General features: G+C 51.5%; 1 protein-coding gene across 1 annotated transcript; it reads right to left on the reverse strand.

Moving 5' to 3' along the window:
• Positions 1-11,516: 11,516 nt before the first annotated feature.
• Positions 11,517-13,371, reverse strand: LOC124691896 (zealexin A1 synthase-like). The gene is made up of 2 exons (XM_047225179.1): positions 12,418-13,371; positions 11,517-12,320 (listed from the first exon to the last, which is right to left on the reverse strand). The coding sequence occupies exons 1-2, from the start codon at positions 13,330-13,332 to the stop codon at positions 11,694-11,696; spliced, it is 1,542 nt and encodes a 513-aa protein (XP_047081135.1). The 5' UTR covers positions 13,333-13,371; the 3' UTR covers positions 11,517-11,693.
• Positions 13,372-20,940: the final 7,569 nt, after the last annotated feature.

The raw sequence follows: 20,940 nt of genomic DNA on the forward strand, positions 1-20,940 counted from the left end.
TAAGTAGCACTAATATTTCGAAATTTATCGGTATCCATAAAAGTTTCAATGCATTCATAATCATAATTTATACCCGACTCTTTACCTTTGTCGTTCTCCCAATCTTCAGCGTTCTCCTTAATCCGATCAAGAAGGTCCCTTTTAAACTCTTCTTTGTTGCGCGTGAATGATCCGGAACAAGTAGCATCCAAGCAAGGTCTTATCTTGAAAAGAAAGTCTTGCATAGAAATTATCAATGATGATATTACCCGGAAGCTCATGATTGGGGCATTTGAGCATTAAAGACTTCAATCTCTCCCATGCTTGGGCAATACTCTCTCCATCATGAGGCCAGAAATTATATATTCGGTTTCGGTCTTTGTGAATTTCACTTGGAGGATAGAATTTAGAATAAAATAGAGGCACAATATCCTTCCAATCAAGAGAATGCTCATCTTTTAGCAAGTTTATGCCAATGCGCCGCTTTACCGGACAACGACATAGAGAATAATTTCTTCTTCACTTCATCCATAGAGATACCTCGCACACTTGAATAACCCGCATAATTCATGCAAAAACAAGTAAATGATCTCCGGGATGCACAGCTCCATCCCCTTCATAGCGGTTATCCATAACACGTTCAATAATTTTCATAGGTATTTTATATGGGATACTTTTAGTAGGTGCATTTAAAATATCACAAGCATCATTAGAGTTATCGCATATGGGAGATAAAGTGTTATCGCAGCAAATTTTCTCACCCGAAGATGGGAAGCTAAAAAGATCACAAAAACTAGCTTCCCCAAGCTTAGACTTCTCCATAGCATTAGCAGTAATTGCATTCATACTAATAACATCGCTACTAGCATGCAAATGAGGTTCCATTGGTTTTTTAATGTTTGCACCAAACAATTCTAAATCAGGAAAAAGATTAAAAAGCTCACTAATTTTTTTGTTGTTTTCCATTATGCCTAACTAGTGTAAACAAGAAACAAAAAGATGCAATTGCAGGATCTAAAGGAAATAGCTTCGAGCACAAACACAACGGCGCCAGAAAAATACTTTACCTGGGACCGGAGTATGAGTGCCTTTTACCTTTCCTCCCCGGCAACGGCGCCAGAAAAGTGCTTGATGTCTACGGGTGCTTCTATTCTTGTAGACAGTGTTGGGCCTCCAAGAGCAGAGGTTTGTAGAACAGCAGCAAGTTTCCCTTAAGTGGATCACCCAAGGTTTATCGAACTCAGGGAGGAAGAGGTCAAAGATATCCCTCTCATGCAACCCTTCAACCACAAAGCAAGAAGTCTCTTGTGTCCCCAACACACCTAATAGGTGCACTAGTTCGGCGAAGAGATAGTGAAATACAGGTGGTATGAATAAGTAGTAGCAACGGCACCGGAAAAGTGCTTTGCCCGGGACGGTAAACAAGCAGTAGTAACGCAGTAGTAGTAACGCAAGTAAACAAGTAAACAAGCAAGCGATAGCAGATATTTAGGAACAAGGCCTAGGGATTACACTTTCACTAGTGGACACTCTCAACATTGATCACATAACAGAATAGATAAATGCATACTCTACACTCTTGTTGGATGATGAACACATTGCGTAGGATTACACGAACCCTCAATGCCGGAGTTAACAAGCTCCACAATAATGCTCATATTTTAGTAACCTTTAGTGTAAGATAGATCAACGAGACTAAACCAAGTACTAGCATAGCATGCACACTCGTAACCTTCATGCATATGTAGGAGGAATAGATCACATCAATATTATCATAGCAATAGTTAACTTCGCAATCTACAAGAGATCATGATCATAGCATAAACCAAGTACTAACACGGTGCACACACCGTCGTCTTTACACACGTGCAGGAGGAATAGAACTACTTTAATAACATCACTAGAGTAGCACATAGATGAATTGTGATACAAAACTCATATGAATCTCAATCATGTAAAGCAGCTCATGAGATTATTGTATTGAGGTACATGGGAGAGAGATGAACCACATAGCTACGGCGAAGCCCTCAGCCTCGGGGTGGATTACTCCCTCCTCATCATGGAGGCAGCGATGGCGGTGAAGATGGCGGTGAAGACGGCGGTGGAGACGGCTCCGGGGCAATTCCCCGTCCCGGCAGGGTGCCGAACGAGAGACTCTCGTCCCCCGAATTGGAGTTTCGCGATGTGGCGGCGCCCACGGAGTCTTTCTGGAGGTTCGTCTTTTCTGTCGATGTTTTTAGGTCACGACGGCTTAAATAGGCGAAGAATCGGAGTCGGAGGGGCCACGGGGTGGTGCCACCATAGGGGGGCGCCCCCCCCTGGGCCGCGCGGCCAGGTGGTGTGGGCCCCCTCTGGCACCCCTCCGACTCTTCTCCGGTGCTCCGGAAGCTTCCGGGAATTATAAGGCCTTCGGTCTTGATTTCGTCCGATTCCGAAAATATTTCTTTACTAGGATTTCTGAAACCAAAAACAGCAGAAAACAGAATCGGCCTTTCGGCATCTCGTCAATAGGTTAGTTCCGAAAAACACATAAAAATGATATAAAGTGTGAACAAAACATGTTGGTATTGTCATAAAACAAGCATGGAACATCAGAAATTATAGATACGTTGGAGACGTATCACCCTCCAAGACTGCATGTGAATAAGCATATGATAGAAAGCATCAGCCGGGTTGCCGATCAAATTCCCTTCAATAGTTAGTTTATTCCTAATATTCCAAAGCGACCAGGTAAGGGTCGCAAAGGTGAACCAAACTAATCTACGAAGGGGGCCTGCCAAACCCTGAGCAAGCGCGATGAAATCCCCAGCCCTCGCCGGGTTCCAATCGCAATGTAGGAGTTCCCTAACCCCAGTCCACATGAATCTCGCCATGTGGCAGGTGAAGAAGATGTGGTTACAATCCTCAATCTCTCCACACAGAGCACAGTGACCGTCGGATGGTCCCATCCTCTTGGCCACTTGCTCGCAAGACGGGAGCTTCCTCCGATCATCTCGCCACATGAAGATCTTAATCTTAGGAGGCACCCTAGTCCGCCGGACCTCCTTGAAGTGAGTGACCGCCGCACCCTCGCATCAGGGCCGTGGTAAACGGACTTGGTCGAGAAGGTCCCGCAGTTGTCGAGAGCCCATGACACACTCGTCGTTCGCTCGTCAACCGGAAGGGCTCCGTACTTCCCGCGGAGGTTATCCCACTCCACGGTTTCCGCAAGACCGAATCGATGTCTGAACTGGATGCACCATTCACCAGGTATCCCACCTAGCACCCTGGTTGCATGCACCGTAATATCCGGGTGGGTGCAGCAGCTGAACAGGCGGGGGTAACGGGCACGCAGGGGCCCTGGCCCCACCCACCAGTCCTTCCAGAAGTAGGTCCACTTCCCGTTGTGAACCGAATGTTTCGCCCCAAGCTTGAAGTGCCACTTAATTTTCTGGATGGCATTCCAGAATTGTGACCCCCGCACAGGCACTTCCTTGGAAAAGAAATCATGTTCTCCAAGATACTTGGCGCGTAGGAGGTCTGCCCATAGACCCTCCTCCCCTTGGTAGATCTTCCATATCCACCGAAGCATGAGCGCAACGTTCATGAGTTTGGTGTTGAGGATCCCCAAACCCCCCACCTCTCTAGGTTTGCACACGGTCGCCCAGTCTACCATGTGGTACTTCCTAGAACTCCCGACTCCTTCCCAAAAGAATCGGGACCTAGACCTATCCATCGCATAATGGGTCGAGTCATGCAGCAGATACACGCCCATAGCGAACATAGGCAGGCTCGAGAGACAGGAGTTGGTCAGCTCAAACCTCCCAGCAGAGGCCAAGAAAAGGCCTTGCCACGGCTCCACCCGGTGTCCCACCTTCTCCGGGAGGAACCCCCAATCCGCAACCCTAAGCGAACCTCCGCTCACCGGGAGACCAAGGTACCGTAAAGGGCAAGTCCCCAGCTTGCAGTTAAGCAGGTTAGCCAGCCTGCGCTTCTCCTCGTCTGGGACCCCTGTCACCAGCACCTCGCTCTTGTCAAAATTAATCTTGAGACCCGACATGTTCTCGAAACACAGGAGGAGGAACTTGAGGTTGGCAATTCCAAGATCTGTGGGTTCGATCAAGATCATCGTGTCGTCTGCATACTGAAGATGGGTGACTCCCCTGGGATCAGATGCGACACCACCCCCTTGATGTGGCCTGCCGAGTTAGCCTTGGTGAGCATGGCCGCCAACGCGTCGACAAGGAAATCAAAGAGGATCGGGGAGAGGGGATCTCCCTGTCTAACGCCCCGCGCGTTCCGGAAGAAAGGTCCCACCTCTCCATTAACATTGATGGCAGTTTGGCCACCCCTGATCAACTGCATCAAGCGATGAACCACCATGGCCGAGAATCCCTTTCTCAGCAACACCTCCTGGAGAAAGTCCCAGTTGACTCTGTCGTAAGCTTTCTCAAAGTCAAGCTTGAGAAGGAGGCCCCCAAGCCTCTTAACTCGAAGCTCGTGCATAAACTCATGTAAGGCCAGCACCCCCTCATGTAGACATCTACCACGGATAAACGCAGTTTGACTACGGTCGATCGTCCTATGAGCAAGCGGCGCTAGACGGATAGCAAAAGCCTTAGCCACAAATTTGAAAACAACATTAATGAGAGCTATGGGCCTGAATTGCTTGATGGTGTCCGCTCCTTTGACCTTGGGGATCAGCGTAATAATCCCAAAATTGAGACGCGCCACATCCACCCTACCAAGGACAAAGTCGTTCAGAAGCGTGAGGATATGTCCTCGCAAGATTCCCCAAAATCTCTTGAAGAACAGAACTGGTAGGCCGTCTGGCCCCGGAGCCGAGTCCGGCTTCATGCTCAGGAGAACCTCGTCTAGTTCTTCTGGCGTGAAGGTGAGCTCCAGGGCCCGGTTTTCCCCCTCCGTGATTCTCATGTCCCTCTCCCAGAGGTCGGGAGCCAAGGAGAATACCCTATCCTCCCCAGGCGCCCCCATGAGCCCCCGATAGAAGTCATAGACATGCTCCATCAGGTCCCGTTGGTCTTCCACCTCCCCATGGTGTAATCAGCCGTGGGATAGAGCATTTCCTCCGGCGGCCGTTGGCGATGGCGTGGAAGTATTTGGTGCAGGAATCCCCCTCCAGAGTCCAGCGCACCCTACTCCGCTGCTTCCAATATTCCTCCTCCATCCGGTCGATCATGACCAACTGATCTTCCAAATGATACCTGAGGGCCCATCCCTCTTCGTCCAAACCCGTCCCGTCCGCCTGCCGGTCAAGTTCCTCGACCTGGCCGAGAAGGTTCTCTTTGAAGAGTCACTTCTCCTTGCCCAGATTGGCTCCCCAGCCCTTGAGGAACCGCCGCAGGTTGCGAGCCACACACTGCCAGAGATCAATGCAGTCCCGATGCGGACCCAAGTCCAGCAGAAAGTGGTTGAGTTTGGATCTCACAAGCTCCCCGAAGCCGTGGACACTGAACCACCAGGTTTGGAAGAAAAACCGTGGCGGTGGACATCTCGTCGCCTCCCCATTGTCCAGTAGGAGCGGGTTGTGGTCTGAACCAATTCTCGTAACCGCAGTGACCGAGCAAAGGGGAAAGCGAGCCTCCCAGGCCGTGGACACGAAGACCCGATCTAGGACGCACCTGATCGGGTTAATCTGTCGGTTGGTCCACGTGTACCGGGCCCCAGCCCGGTTGATCTCCCGCAGCGCCATGGAGGCGATGGAGTCATTGAAGCGGCGCACCCTAGGCCAATCAATGTTGTCGGTGCTCTTGTATCCCGCGGAGCGAATGAGATTGAAATCTCCGGCGATTACCAAAGGAACTTGACATTCGGCAACCGCCCGCTCCAGTTCTCCCAGAAACTCTTCCGTCCTCCCATGGTCGGCCGGGCCATACACCAACATGAAGCACCAAATCATGTTGATATTGCGTTGAAGAATCTTAGCGGAGATGAAGAAAACCCCTTTTCTCCATTCCCCCACCTCGAAGGTTTCATCCCGAAACCCCAGAAGTAGGCCCCCCGAGTGGCCGTTTGCTGGAAGCCAATTCCAAGCAAACTGTCCCCCGCACTCGAGGCTCCGGAGCTCGGCCGCCGTAAAATCCTGCCTGATAGTCTCTTGCAGGCCGAGGATGTCAAGCCGGTTGCTCCGCATGTAATCTCTGAGCTGGGTTCGGCGCCCCTCGCGGCCAAAACCCCTCAGATTATACGCCAGTGCTTTCATTTGGGTGCCTTCCTCTTCCCTTGCCCCTTCCTGACAGCCAAGGTCGCACGCCGTGGGCGAGTGGTGCGCGAGACCTTCCCCGGACCAGCCCCTTGTCCGTGGGCTGTCACCTCAGCTGGCAGAAGGGCGACAGCCTCCCCAGCTGTGCGCGCCTCCCCAACCGGTGTCACCGCCGAGCCGGCGGCAAGGGGCCCCTCCCCTCCCGTCGAGCTGGGCTGTGCAGCCTCCCTGGCCGCACACGCAGCCAGCTCCTGCTCCTTGCGGGAAGCCACCGCCGCAAGGGCCGCCTCAACACGTTCCTTCGCCCTAATGAGAGAGATGGCCTCCACCGGCGTCCCGGCCGCCGGTGTGAAAACCACACAACTGTCCGCCGCAACCGAAAGTAAGTGATCATCCGAGAGGGTATCAAGGGTGGTAAAGTTACCTGTCTCAAGGTTCTTCTCGGCTGCGCCGTCTCCATGACCGTCTTGTTCGCCGTCGTCCCTTTGTGCCTGGAGCTCTTGCGCACCGACTTGGCCCCGGGCTTGCTCCCGCCGTCATCCACCAGGATCGTCTTGGTGCGCCTTCCACGCGCCGCCGAAGGAATCACCCCCACCTGCACCAAGTCCACCTCGTTGGCCACTGTCGGGCCGCCAGTGGACGTCATCATCACCTGTGTGCCGGCCGTGGGGGTCGTGGGGTTCGGCGCAGCTTGGGCCCCCGGCCGGCCGTCCCCAGACGAGCTGGACATCACCCAGTCCGACGCCGGGTCCAGCACCTGCGACACCGTCTCCCCTGAGAGCATGTCGGAGTCCGTAGCCACGTCGAGGGTGCAGCACCTCTTCGTCGCGACACCCTCAGCATCCACCACCGTGGCCACAGCCTTGGAAGCCTCCCCGGCCACCAGCGCAGGGAAAGCACGCAAATTCGAGCCGTACTGATCGAACTAGCCGGCCACCTCCCTGCCCAGCTGCGGTGCGCTGAAAGAGCCCAGCACCGCCGCCAGCCTTGTCGAATCAGCGTCCCCCCTTTCTGCGAATCGACCTCGCCTCCCTGGCCCTGGTCCTTGTCGCCATTCTTCTTCCACCCATGGCGATTCCACGCCTCATGGCTGTGTTCCTCTGACTCGTCGTCACCGTCATCATCCCTGGGAGGCGCCGGCGGCATAGGAGGCCCGCCATCCCCGGACCCACCCGGGCCACGGCGTCCCAGCTCCGCCTGCACCCCAATGGTGTACGGCTCCCCGTTGACAGTGAGCTGCACCGTCCCCTTGACTCGCTCCGGGAACCGGCATTGGAACCTCATTCTCACAGGCTCCGTCGTCCACTTTCGAAGGGAGAGCTCGTCAACCTCCAACGGCCTCCCAATCATCACCATGCCGACCATCAGCCTATCCTTTTCTATCATATCCCTTGGCAGGCCCGTCAGCTGAACCCAAGTGGAGGGAAAGGCCTTCCCTGGCCGCGGCGCGAGGAAAGCCTCCCTGATGCTAACCTCGGCCTTGCTCAGCGGAAGGTATAGCTTGCCGCTGCCGGTGCTCATCTTGAGGGTGGCCCGAGAGGGGAAGCACACCGTGAACTCGGACTCCGACACCTTGGACACTTGCCAATCCCAAAGATCATCCACCAGGTTCTTCAGCTCGTCAGATAGTTGGATCGCCGAGAGTGGCTGTTGCTTGTCGAACTTGATGACCGCCATGAACTGATCATTCTTCTCCTCATCGCGAATCGGTTCCACCTCAATGTTGTAAAAGCCGCCGCCCGTGATGGCGAAGCCCATCGCTTGCAGCCGTAAAGCCTTCCCACGGGTTGGGCAGTTCGCCGAGATGTGCCCCTCTTTGCTACACAGCACGCAGAGGGGGTCGAACTCGCACTCGGATTGGAAATGCCCGGCACGCCCACACCGGAAGCATTCACCGCCGTTGCCCTGGCCCGGCTGCTGCCCACCGCCCCCTTTGGCCTTGTTCTTCCCCTTATGCTGTCCGGCCGCTCCCTGCGCCGGAGGTTTGTTCACCTCGGCCGCCGGATTACCGGGGTTGGCTCCCTGCCCACCCCCAGCCCCGCCACGATGCTGCTGACCCCTGTCGCGAGGCGCCTCTTGGGAGCTCCTGCGGCCCCCCTCCCTCGCCATCGCCCTGCCACGTTGATCCTCTTCTCCCCAGCGACCACCATCTTGGCGCCCCTCGGACAGCGGCCTCCTCCGGTCCCCCTCGTCGAAGCGCCGCTTGTGCCCTCCCTGGCCGGCGTTGCCGTGGTTGCTATTGTCGCCGGACTGCCGCTGACCGCCGTTGTTGGGGTAGTAGTTGTTGTAGGACTGGCGGCCGTCCCCGCCACCGCCACCGCGATCCGCCCCGCGCTCGGCGCCGCGGTCGCCGCCGGGCCCACCTCGCGCGTCGCTCCGGTCGCCTCCCCGCTCGCCTCCACGGCCTCCACCCCGTCTCTCCATGCGCACCACCTCCGCAAACGAGCGCGAGAACGGAGGTGGCTCAGGGATCTTGCGAAGCTTCCTCGCCCACTTCCGCCGCCGCCGCACCTCAGAAAGACGCGCAGGAAAACCTAGCTCAGGTGAAGTGCTGCCTTTGACCAGCCAAAGCCAGTTAACCCCCCCGGGCCGGGCCAACTGGATCAAGCCAGGCCCAGAATGGGCCTCCCCTTCAGCCTCCTGCACCACGGGCCGAAACAGACCAGAGGTCTCCCCCACCGGCCCACGCGCGGAGGGCACCAGGAGCAGCAGTGGATGGGCCGCGCAGGCCGACTCAGGGCCCAACCAGGCGGCCTCCGGAGGAAACTCCACCGAGGGGGCCCGTCCACCAGCCGCCGCCGCCTCCCTCGGCGGCTCCGGGCAACGACGACCAACCTCCGCCCGCTGGCGGCCCTCCCCGGTCACCGTAGCCGACGGGCGCGCCATCCCCTGGTGCGTCCCCAGCACCGGCCGCCGCACCGGCCCCTGCCGCCGCCCAGGAGCGTCACCCAGACGCCAGAAACGCCCAGCTCCACGGAAAAGGGAGCCCTTTCCGCCAGGAGCGAAGGCCGCCCTCCGCCGGTGACGGAGAGAACCCCCCAGCTCCTCCGCCCGAGCGATGAAGCTCCCTAGCGTCACTCGTTCCGGCAGCGAAGGCGACGGCGAGCTCAGGCCGGTGAGCTCCTCCCCGGAGGCACCAGCGCTCGCCAACACCTCAACCTCATCCTCACTCTCCAGATCTGAAAACGAGGTCCAGAACCTGCCCTGCGGTTCCTTCCCCCCGGTCTCCGGCGTCCGCCCCCCGGCGACCCAGTCCTCCGCGCCCTGACGCCTCGTCGGAGCGCCCGCAGGCCCGCCGCTGGGGCCGCCGTCCCCGCCTCTACGAACTTGTCACCACAAATGCTCTTGAAGGTGCATGATGCATCTCACGATTTCATCATCATTGCCCTCCAAACACGCAAGAAACTGCTCAGATAAACTCACCAGCTGCCGCCTCCATGTTTAAAAAGCTACCCTAGACAACCAGCGCAGTTGCCTGCTCGCGATGTCTTGCACCAGCCTTCACTTTGGTATCTGTCTGTTCCAGATTTTCCTTCTCTTTTTTTCTATTATCCTCTCTCTCATGTTTGTCAATTGTTAGGTTGCGCTCCAAATCTGCTCGACGTTTTGCCTCCCCGTGATTTGGTTGGATTTTCATTGCACTGAGCCTCCTGCTCACTCAAGGCCACTCCGATTTAATTTGGATTTCCGATGGTTTGTTGCAGCCGTTGTTGATCTTCCACAGTCCCTAGGTGTTCTTGATTTATTTGTTTTCCTTGGTTTTATTCTTTCAGATTGTATTTTAACATGATCTGTTAACTGTATAATGAGGCTGTCATCATCTTTGTAGGTCTGGTCCCAAGAAATATCATCAAATCCAACTAGGATATTTCTAGCTGCTGAACTACAACTCGGCTGGGCAGCTACTCGTGCCTTCTAGCATCCGTTGGGTAACTTGTCAGCAGTTTTTTTCCGTCAGAATGCCCACTGTGATAACATTTTACATCTCTGGTGTCAGGACAACGCTTTATCTTTGATGACACTTTGCTATCCTGATTTCCTTTTGATATTTGATATACATTCTACATAAGGATGACGCTTTGGCTGGGCACCAATCTGAAATGTATATACTCTACCGATTTGACTAGAAAGACAATTCTGAACTGCCTAGATTGCCAACAGATGTTGGATGAAATGGGTGAGAGATTTTTTACTCCACTTTTTCATCAGGTGCATTCCCCATGTCTATCTATTCTGTCTACTGGATCAAGCAATACTTTAATGAAGTTAATGAATTCATTTGACTGATTCTAACTCAAGTATTGCAATTTATTTTCCGACAAAATAGTATGGCAATTCTTTATGCAGTATTAACAATTTTCCGTTTTGCACCAGATATGTATAGCATTGTGAAATATGTACAAGATAGTATGAGAAAGGAATCTTTGATATCAGGTAGGTGCTAATTCTTTCTTCTCCCACACATTTTTCTGATAACATTTCAGTTCTTTGGGACATATATGAAACTCCGGTAACATTACCCTAATATTTCCTATAGTGTTTGTAATAAATTTCAGAGAGAGCAAAGAAAATTGGTTTTCTGACAAGTTATCTGGTCAGTTGAGGACTTCATGTAATGTTTGTGTCATTCGAATTTGGCTGCTGCAAATTGTATTTTTGTATGACACGCCACTTTAGGTTGAAGTTAGAACAAATGTAATGGTCAGTTGTTTTCTTCTCCTTTGTAGGATTCTATTGGTATAGGTTTGTGTAAAGTGATGTTGCACAAGTTGTCTAACCGGACAAATAGGAAAAGAGAGAAAGCAGAAGAAAATTAACTTATTTTACCTGAACATGTGACTATATTGCGTTCAGAATTCCATGGTTCTTTTTTCTTCTTGGAGGTATGCTATTCTGTCACTATGACTATATTGCGCTCAGAATTTCAGATATGGTTATTTAGAAGTAATTTTCAGTTATCAAAATAAATTCTGTAGAAGTAATGGTCAGTTGTTAAAAGAAACTCAGTTTTCTGCACCAAAGTGATATAGCTTAATTGTTTCCGCAAGTTGTGAGCAAAATGTCTTACCTTATTACGGTAGAACTGCAGTCTTATGTCAGGTTTGCTGCCTTCTGATAAGACACACAGCATGTACTTTCTTTTATAATGGGTCTGTTTTACTTCCAAATGAAACTTCCAAATGCAACCGATCTATTTATTCTCAGTATTGTTGTGTCTTGCATACTAACAAATGTGTAGAGAAAACGAAGTTGGACTTCAGATCTTGGATAGGATTATCATTCTATTGTGTTTTTTTCTGAAATTATTTTATTATGCTGTTTATGGGAAAGAAGATTTTATACATGACTATCGAGAATCATATATCAACTTCATCTTTTTTACTAAAATAAACTTTTCAAATGCAATTTCAAAACCCTCACATGATTGTCATTTTCTTCTATAGCTAATAAATTATGATGTGCAATATAGATTTTTACAGCAACCCGTGGGGTATCATCTAGTATAGATAGCCTATGTGGCCGTTTTTAGGGGCACACGAACAATTGGGCGCAGGTGAAGACCATTTTTCATTCGGCTTGTCATGGTCACTCCCATCTCCTCTGTCATGTCCATCTCGCTCGGCGAGACTCCAGCTGGGAGCTCCCAGTCAAAGTGGTAGAGTAGAGAGGCGAGCATAAGCTCGTGGCTCGCCAGACCAAGGGCCATCCCTGGACACATTCTCCGTCCAGCTCCAAAGGGTATGAACTCAAAGTCGGTGCCATTAAAATCAACTGCGCTGCTCTCGAACCGCTCCGGGATGAACTCCTCGGCGTCGACCCAGTACTTCGGGTCCCTGCCGATCGCCCACGCATTGACAAAGACGGTGGTGCCCTTGGGCACGTCGTACCCCATGATCTTGCACGTCTCCCTGCATTCCCTTGGCATGAGCAGCGGCACCGCGTTGTTCAGCCTCAGCGTCTCCTTGATGACAAGCTTGAGGTACCTGAGGTTGTTCAGGTCATCTTCTGTGACATTTTGCCTCCCCTGGAGGCTCTCGCGCAGCTCGGCTTGTGCTTTCTGCATCACTCTCGGGTTTCTCATGAGCTGGGCCATGACCCATTCTATCACCGCTGTCTCGCTCCCGCCATTGAAAAGGTCCTGAAGGATCGGGCGATCGATCAGTGCATCAGAATGATGGGGCAGTCAATATGAAATTGCAGGTACTAGTAGTATATACTATGATCATCAAGCTTACACGCAAGAAGGATTTGATGGTTCCCATGGTAAGCGGCTCGTCGAGGTCATCATCTTGGCTCTGCAACCTGAGGAGCACGTCCACCATGTCCTCCTCCTCCACGTTGCCTCTGCGCTCCTGGTGCTGCTTGATGGCACGGTCCATCAGCTCGAACATCTTGCGGTGGTTCGCCTCCACCCGGCGCATGTTGCCACTTAAAAGCCTCGCGATCCAGGATGACGGGAATAGGTCGCCGAGGCTGACTTTACCGGTGGCAAGCTTTTTCCCCTCCTTGAAGACCTGCAAGAACTCCTCTGGCCGATCGAAGCGGTCGCCGATCACGAGCCGAACCACCAAGTCCGTCATGGCCGCGCTTATCCGCTCGCCGACGTCGACAGTGGCTTTGCCCTGCGCCGCCGCTGCGGCGATGGCAGCGACGAGGCGGCGGGCCTCCTCCTCCCGGACGTGGCGGCACAAGCGCACGCGCCGGGCGCTGAGCAGCTCAAGGACGCATATTTTGCGGACCTGTCGCCATAGGGCACCGTAGCGTGCGAACATGATCCCCTGCGCGTCGCCGCCAGCCACCAGTACCCGCACGCTGGGGCTCCACGGCCGGCTCGCGAAGCTGAGGTCGTGGGTCTTGGTGATCTCCCGTGCGGCCTCAGGGGACGAGGCGACGACGACGGGGACCTCTCCGAGCTGCAGATACAGGAGAGGCGTGTCGAGGCGGCGCGCGAGGTCGGCCAGGGCGTGGTGCAGGAGCGGGCCGCTGGCCATCACCTGATGGAGGTTGCCGATGACCGGCAGCCGCCACGGGCTGGGCGGGAGGTTCTGTACGCCAGTGTCACCACGCTTCCACAGCTTGAGGATGATCCAAGGGAGCATGAGAGCCAGGCCGACCCAGAACCAACAGGCGACTAGCTCCACCGTGGCCATGGTGTGGTGCGCGTTGAGAGCTTGAAAGTTATGGAGCGACCTGATGGATGCAATACCAAAGCACTTGGCCCAGGCCAGCTTATATAGACCGAGCACCTTGTGTGTAGGTAAGCGAGACTGACAGAATCTGGCCAAGATCAGTCTATCCTGAGGATATATGAAGATAATTTCTATTGGAAATATGCAAATAAATGAACGCATCTTTTTTATTCTGAGGGGCTACAATTAATGGTTTATGTTGATACTATATGATATCGATATCTACCATGATGATACACGGATATTTTATACTTATCTATACATATATCTTATCTAATAATAATAAAAATAAGGCTTCCCGATCAATATATCTTATCTATATCAGGTGGTTCGCCCGTCCACATATGGTAACATCATGTTGGTGAGTTGGTCTCATTTGTACATAGATTTGTTAAGTTGGACTCTTTTATGCTAAAAAAACGTGTCTCTGAAAAGATTATTTTCGATTTGTGCAGACCATTAAATTAGGTGGTCAAATACTGATAATAAGTAATGAGGGCTGTGTAACAAAAGGTTCGGTCCTTATATTCACTGTGATCAGTGGAAGCAAAAGGGGCCATCTACAGATACACGATTTCGTACATAGTTATCAGCAAGGCTAGATTCATCGCTAGCCGAAGAATTTGAAAAAGGTTCGGCACAGGAAGAAGATGAAGGAATCTGCAGTACAACTTTCAGTTCAGAACATCATTAACATAAATCTCCCATCGGGAGCGCTGGAGTGTATATGTTACATTCAAAAGATTGTTCGAACTGGCTACAGAGCCAAAATAAAACAAGGTCGAGTCTAACTGCGTCAGGCCTTAATTACAATTAATAGAGCAAGCATTCAAGGAAGTGCAGACGATGAACCAGGGGCAGCCTCAGGTGTAGATTTGGTCTTTGCCTCATCAACCAGTTTGAGGAGCTGATTAGCGCATGTCACTGCCGATCGTTTGAAGGGCTCAAGGTCGATTAGATGATTGTTACAATTAATAGAGCAAGCATTCAAGGAAGTGCAGACGATGAACCAGGGGTAGCCTCAGGTGTAGATTTGGTCTTTGCCTCATCAACCAGTTTGAGGAGCTGATTAGCGCATGTCACTGCCGATCGTTTGAAGGGCTCAAGGTCGATTAGATGATTGTTGTCATCCACAGACAACGCCTTAGACAACTTCTCTAAGTCAGAGCCCATCCCATGACCCATCAGCAGCTGGAAAGTAAGTACCGCTCCAAACAGGCGGGAACGGCGTTTCAATACCTCTACAGGCTCAGAAGGGTCGACGAGGAAAGCATCTGCCATCTCGCCAAGAGTCTTGTCCTGCTTCACCTTTGGGAAGATCATCGAGTATAGCCTCGACAATGCTCCTCTAGTCTTCTGCAGAAGTCCAAGAACTTGGACATTGGCCTCAGCGGCGAGCGAAAGGGCATCAGATGTAGAGTCCTCCCGAAGCAGACGAGCCCGAGTGATGGTTATGTCGGCAGCCTCTGAAAGAGGACGAATCAGCAACCAGAAAGGAAATACTAAAGGAGGAGTTATGTGCTAAGAACTTTACCCAATAAATTAGTAATGGATTCACGAAGGACGCCTTCCTTCTTGTCGGCTGCAGCTGCAGCCTCGCGCCTGGCATCTTGTTCATCCTTCATCTGTTGCTTTAGCTTTTTCAACTCGTCCTTCAGCAAGGCGTTTTCGTTTTTAGCATCGGTGGCAAGCCTGTTGGCCTCCACCACCTGATCAGCCGAAGTTTTGACGGTCTTCCGAAGCTGAGCATTTTCAGATTCTAGTCGGGTGAACTGCTCGGCGAAGTCTACCACAGCATCAACTGTGGCATAAATCGGCTGCAACGGAGAAAACCAAGAAAATTCGATCGGATGAAGAAAGCTCGGCAAACCAAGAAAGAAATCAATACAAGTGAAACACTTACATAGTCGCGAGCAACCGACGAGGTGGGAGCGTCGCCAGAAGGAATAACCTTCGACATCGGAATCTTCTCTACAGTCGTTCGTGAGGGCGGCGTCGATTTGGCGGGAGAGGGCTTCGGTTCTTTGGCTGATACAGCTCTCTCAAAGGATAATTTAGCCCTCTTTGCGAGAGGAACGTCATCATCATCAAAGCTGCTTAAGAAGAGTAGATGATTAGCATACAGAACAACAAAGGATAAGTTACAAAGGGAAAATAGATGCTCACAGGTCCAGGTCGTCTTCGACAGCAAAAAAGCCTGTCGAACCTTTCATAACAGGGGAAGGCGGTGCGGTTTCATCGTCATCATTATCTTGTTCGCTAGGACTTGATTCAGCCGTTGTAATAAGGTCCTCGTTTATCTGTTTGCATCGCCTGCTCCTGATGAAGGCATCATCTTCGGCAGCTTCATCCTCTTGGACGTCACTGTCCTCAAGGGCATGCTGGACGTCCTCGGTTTCCTCGGAGTCATCATCATCATCCTCTGGTTCCACACCGCTTTCGGGTGTAGGAGGATAACATTGAGCCACGGTGGAAGCCTGCCGGCAGAAGCAGAATCAGCAAAAAGACGAAAAACAGCACGATGATGACGATAAAAGAACAAGAAACAGTAAAAGTTACCTCAGCTGGAAGATGGCGGAAATCATACGGGAGACGAGCCGTGGTCAGAACAATATTGTCCTTCATACTGAGGCACGTCAAGCGGCGAACTTCATCTCGGAGTTCATCAGCCGATAGGTCGGCAGAGCTGACCCTCGACTTGTCGTCCTTACCAAGTATAAAGCCACAAGCCGGTGGGGCCGAGACATTAGCGGTTGCACTCGACGCTGTAAGAACACTGAGACTACCTCAGTGCCGCACATTGTCAAGCCTCTCGTGTTCTTCAGATCCACGACCTGGTCGAACAGCTTGTCGGCTATTGCCCTCTCTTCGGGAGAAAGCGCGTTACGCCAGGACTTCTTCGGCTGAGCTATCAGGACATCTTCAAAAGGAGGGAGATTCGAGCGCTGCCCAGGCACCGAGGGGTCTCGCAGATAAAACCATTTATTGCGCCAGCCTTGGACGGATTCCTTCATCGGGTAGTCGAAGTAATCGACTTCCTTCCTGACAACAAAGCCAACGCCACCGACGACGGGGGGGCCATTGCTGTCGTTGTGACGCATAACATAGAAGATCTTCCTCCAAAGACCCCAGTGGGGGTCAATGCCAAGGAAGGCTTCACAGACAGTGATGAAGATAGAAAGGTGGAGAATGGAGTTTGGGGTCAGCTGCCAGAGCTGAATCCCGTAGAAGAAAAGGGAACATAGAAACTCGTGGGCAGGAAGAGAGAGACCACGGAATAAGAAAGCAGCGAACATAACAGTAAAGCCCTTCGGAGGCCTTGGGCGAGAAACATGACCTGGAAGACGAATGTCATCGTCAGATGAGGAGATGAGGCCTAGGGCTCGCAGCCTGTTCACGTCGCGGTTGGAAATGGCGGAGGCGCTCCAGTCACGGCTGACTTTGGTTGCGTCTGAGGCGCTGGTGCTCTTCTTCTTGCCCATGGCGCGTGAAGCTCTTGAGGGAAGAACAGAGGTGACAGGAAAGGCTGGGCGAGAAGATGAGCAGTGGGAGGCGTAAAAAGTAAAAGCAAGGAGGCTCTCTATTTATGCCGTAAAATTGATGCAAGATCATGGCCATAACTTCGCAGGCATCGTGGGAGGTGGATCAGATCTGGCTGTACATGTGGCATCTAAGAGAAGAACGGAACCAGCGGCCCATTATTCCCACGACGTGCGAAAATCGAGGAGATGCCTCGGTCAATGCGCGTGCACTGGTCACTTCCTAAAAACTGTCCGCGCAGAACTAGGGTGAGCCCGTCAGGTCAAGTCTTGTCAGTCAAACCACAGCAGCGATACGTCATCAGTGACGTCATGAAGACTGTCGTGAGCAGTCGAAGGAAAATGAAGAATCATCGGATGGTCACGCTTGAGTCTGCATCCGGTCACAAGCGCCCGTGTCCAGACTCGGGGGCTACTCCCATCGGGAGCGCTGGATGCGCACCCGATAAAATGAGAACTCAAACATATTCCTGTGAAGAAACGTCTGAAACGTCTGAAGAAAAGGATGGAATGTTGAGCTCGAATCTGCACCCGGTTGCAAGCGCCCGAGCCCATACTCGGGGGCTACTCCCATCGGGAGCGCTGGACGCGCACCCGATAGAACTTTTTGCACTCCAGGATCATGCCCGGGGACTTGATTCTGCGTAGGGTGACGTTGTTTTGCCATCAGCAGTTAACCAGCAAAAGTTGGGCACGTTACTCATTATCCCTTACGAGTTGAAAACTTATTGAAGAAAACAAGCCTTGGTACAAATGTATCGGATGACCCATGAAGACTTGCAGAAAAACTTCGGCAGAGTAAAACGTTCGAGTGGTACAACATGAGTCTACGCACGGATTGCAAGCATCCGTACCTAGACTCGGGGGCTACTCCCATCGGGAGCGCTGGACGCGCACGCGATAGAAGAAGAAGATGATGATACAAGATGGACAAGAACAATCGAAGAGAAGAACATTAGGTGGAGGCATGCTTTAGTCTCTACCCGAACTATGTTCGGCTAGACACTCGGGGGCTATTGACGTGGGCATGACCCGTCGGGTAACCGACATTGCCCTATCCTATACAATCTAACTGGAGGCCCATGAAGGTACTCGATGGCAAGGCGGGCCACTTGGATGGCGCATCAGAAGATTCTTTGGCGGACAAGAAAAAGGAGCAGCCGAACAAGGAATGTTTAGAGCTAGGACTCCTGTAAACCTAGCCGTACCCGGTTGGACCTCTTGAGACCTGGTGTCAACACCCGGATTTTTAAGTCCAGATGCCTGTTATGCCATACATCGCAATCCCAGGAATATTGTTGTTGCGAGACATAACAGTTGAATATCATAAGTCATCATTCCTTACATACCATAGTCGTCTTACAAATAGATCACATGATCCAATATTACACAAATAGTTGATCTACTGATCAACGGACATACACAAGTTCATAGCGGAAGCGTAAGATAGAAGGGACTCTCTAGTCCACGGGCCAACGTCTGACGTCGGAAGATTCCCTAGTTGTCGTAGACATCTTGGTTGCCGTCATCTTGATAGTTCTGGTCCTCTTCATAGTCCGGCCATTTGAATAGCCGGGGACTACGTACCGTGAGTACTTTAAAGTACTCGCAAACTAATACTAATGTAAGTACTAACAATTCTAGTAAGGGGTGCTAAGCTCTAGTTTATTTGCATAAAGCCAATTTTAGTTCACAAGTATTTGAGAAAAGACTTATTCATGTGCTAACTAACTCAAGTGGGAACATTAGTGTCATTCCCACAACTCAAGTGGTGATTCAAAAACAAGTCACCATTCACCATTCACTTCACCATCATTTTCAAACATTTGACATCGGACACTGTATGGCCTTTCCAACCGTCCGTAACCGTGGACACGGCTATTCGAATAGATTTACACTCTGCAGAGGTTGCACACTTATGCCACTACATTTGATTTCATCCGTCGGGATTACCCCGAATCATCGTAACACAGTACGCGGATCATCAACCATAACCTTTCACTTACAAATCCTAGTATGAGCATCTGTCCCCATAAGCTTGGCCTCCCAGTGAAGACCAACTGTCAACCTGGGAACTGCACAGGGCTTGGCCGTACAATTCACCTCAATTCACATCATTCATCAACAACGGAGGCAGCCTCGGCATAACCCCTATGATGTGTGTTCAGAGGGAACCCATACTAAGATGCATAAATTTCCAGTTAAGCCCTACCCATAATCAGGTATTGTGGGGGTACTCAAAATTGGAAAGGTATCGCATTCAAACCAATATCAGTTTTATATCAAAAATCACCATCTTCTCTTGGTCATATTCACCTTCAAAAAATCATTCAATGGAATGACTCATCATTCCAAGGTTTCAAATTCATTTTAAGTCACATGTTCCCATCTAGAGTAGTCAAGTTTTAATATTTAGCACTAGCACTAATCATGAGGGGTGCTATCTTGCTTGGCTAGCTTGAGACTAACTTTACTACTCTAGTAACCTTCTGTTGGCGTCAGAAACCCACTGGCGGGCAGCGACTGGCAACACAGTAGAGCCGGGAACAACTAGGGCTGCGGCTGGCCCCAGTCCCTCAGAGCGACGGCCCGCAAAGCCTCCTGGTCACACGTCCGATGCTATCGCAAGGGCGTGCCACCTGACCTATACCTGGTCAGGAAGGTGTTGGATGATGCCTCTCTTAGTTTCCTGCATGGCATACACGTAAACATTAAATACGAGCCTCGATCGGCTCTCGAGTTATCCTGTGAATCGGCTCAAAGAGCCGATCCACCCATGATTCATACAAGGTGTCCGAATATATGGTGGTCCTGCTTGATCAAGATAAAGCCGATGAGATCTACGACGATTTAGGGTTTTCACCGCATAATCGGATCATCCTACTCACGATTGGGCCTCGCGCTCGCGCACGGTGACCGTAAGCCGATCCTAGACAGGGCCTAAAAACCAACACAAAGTTGATCCCCGGAACGTCCCGTCTAGGGCTAGCAAACTCCACCCTACACGCCGCTGGATCCTCCAACCCTTTGTAAGGCCTAACTATTGCGGATGTTAAACTAATCCTTGATGAACAAGGAGCAACCGTAACGGATCGGATCTACTAAACTATGATCAAGCGGGTGCCGCCCCTACACCTAAGATAGGTGTAAGGGCGGCTAGATGCATGAGGGTTGCACTACGACGAGCATATGATACGAAGAACAATGCAAACCCTAACACATCTAAGATAACTACGTTGCTCGCCATCAAAAAGGCTTCAGCGACGAGCAACGCATGAACAACGAGATAGGCTTGTGCTGCCTAGATCGCAAGATGCGATCTAGGCAGCATGGTGCTTACCGGAGAAACCCTCGAGACGAAGGAGTTGGCGATGCGCCGAGATTTGTTTGTGTTGAACGTTGGTTGTTGTTTATTCCATAAACCCTAGATACATATTTATAGTCCAAGGGACTTTCTAATTCAGGCGTGCACCTAACCGTGCACGGGTAAAACTCTAACTCCTAACCGACACGTAATCTAATATGTTACAGATACAAGGGCAAACTAGCCAAAACTTTGCATGTAAGGCCGATTCACGTATTTCTTCTATATATATATATCTTCAAGTCCATGCGGCCCACCTCTGACTCGGTCAAATTCTGGTGATAACACATGCCCCCCTGGTTTTGGAAATGTCATTTCCAAAATCATTACGCTTTTCTTTCGTCGGGTCATATCGTGGCAGAGCAGAACTGCCGCAGAATCTTCCATCATTACGCCTCGCCTCCTGGGCTTCTCTGTACGAATTGACAATTTCGGCATCACATCCTCGAGAACCGTCATGGCATTAAATCTCCACTACACTCCTTTTATTTATCTGTGCCAAACGGTTCACCACTCCATCCCCTTGCTCTGCTCTCTGTCCACCAACGCCAAAAACCCTCTTCCCCCGTAGCCATGTCTTCCTCTTCCTCCTCCGCTTCGAGGCCTCCCTCTCCAATCGTCGCCGAAGAACAAGGAAGAGGACGACCCCCGCTCCGGGGCGAACCC

This window comes from Lolium rigidum, chromosome 2 (assembly GCF_022539505.1).
Source record: "Lolium rigidum isolate FL_2022 chromosome 2, APGP_CSIRO_Lrig_0.1, whole genome shotgun sequence".
NCBI classification, from domain to species: Eukaryota; Viridiplantae; Streptophyta; class Magnoliopsida; order Poales; family Poaceae; genus Lolium; species Lolium rigidum.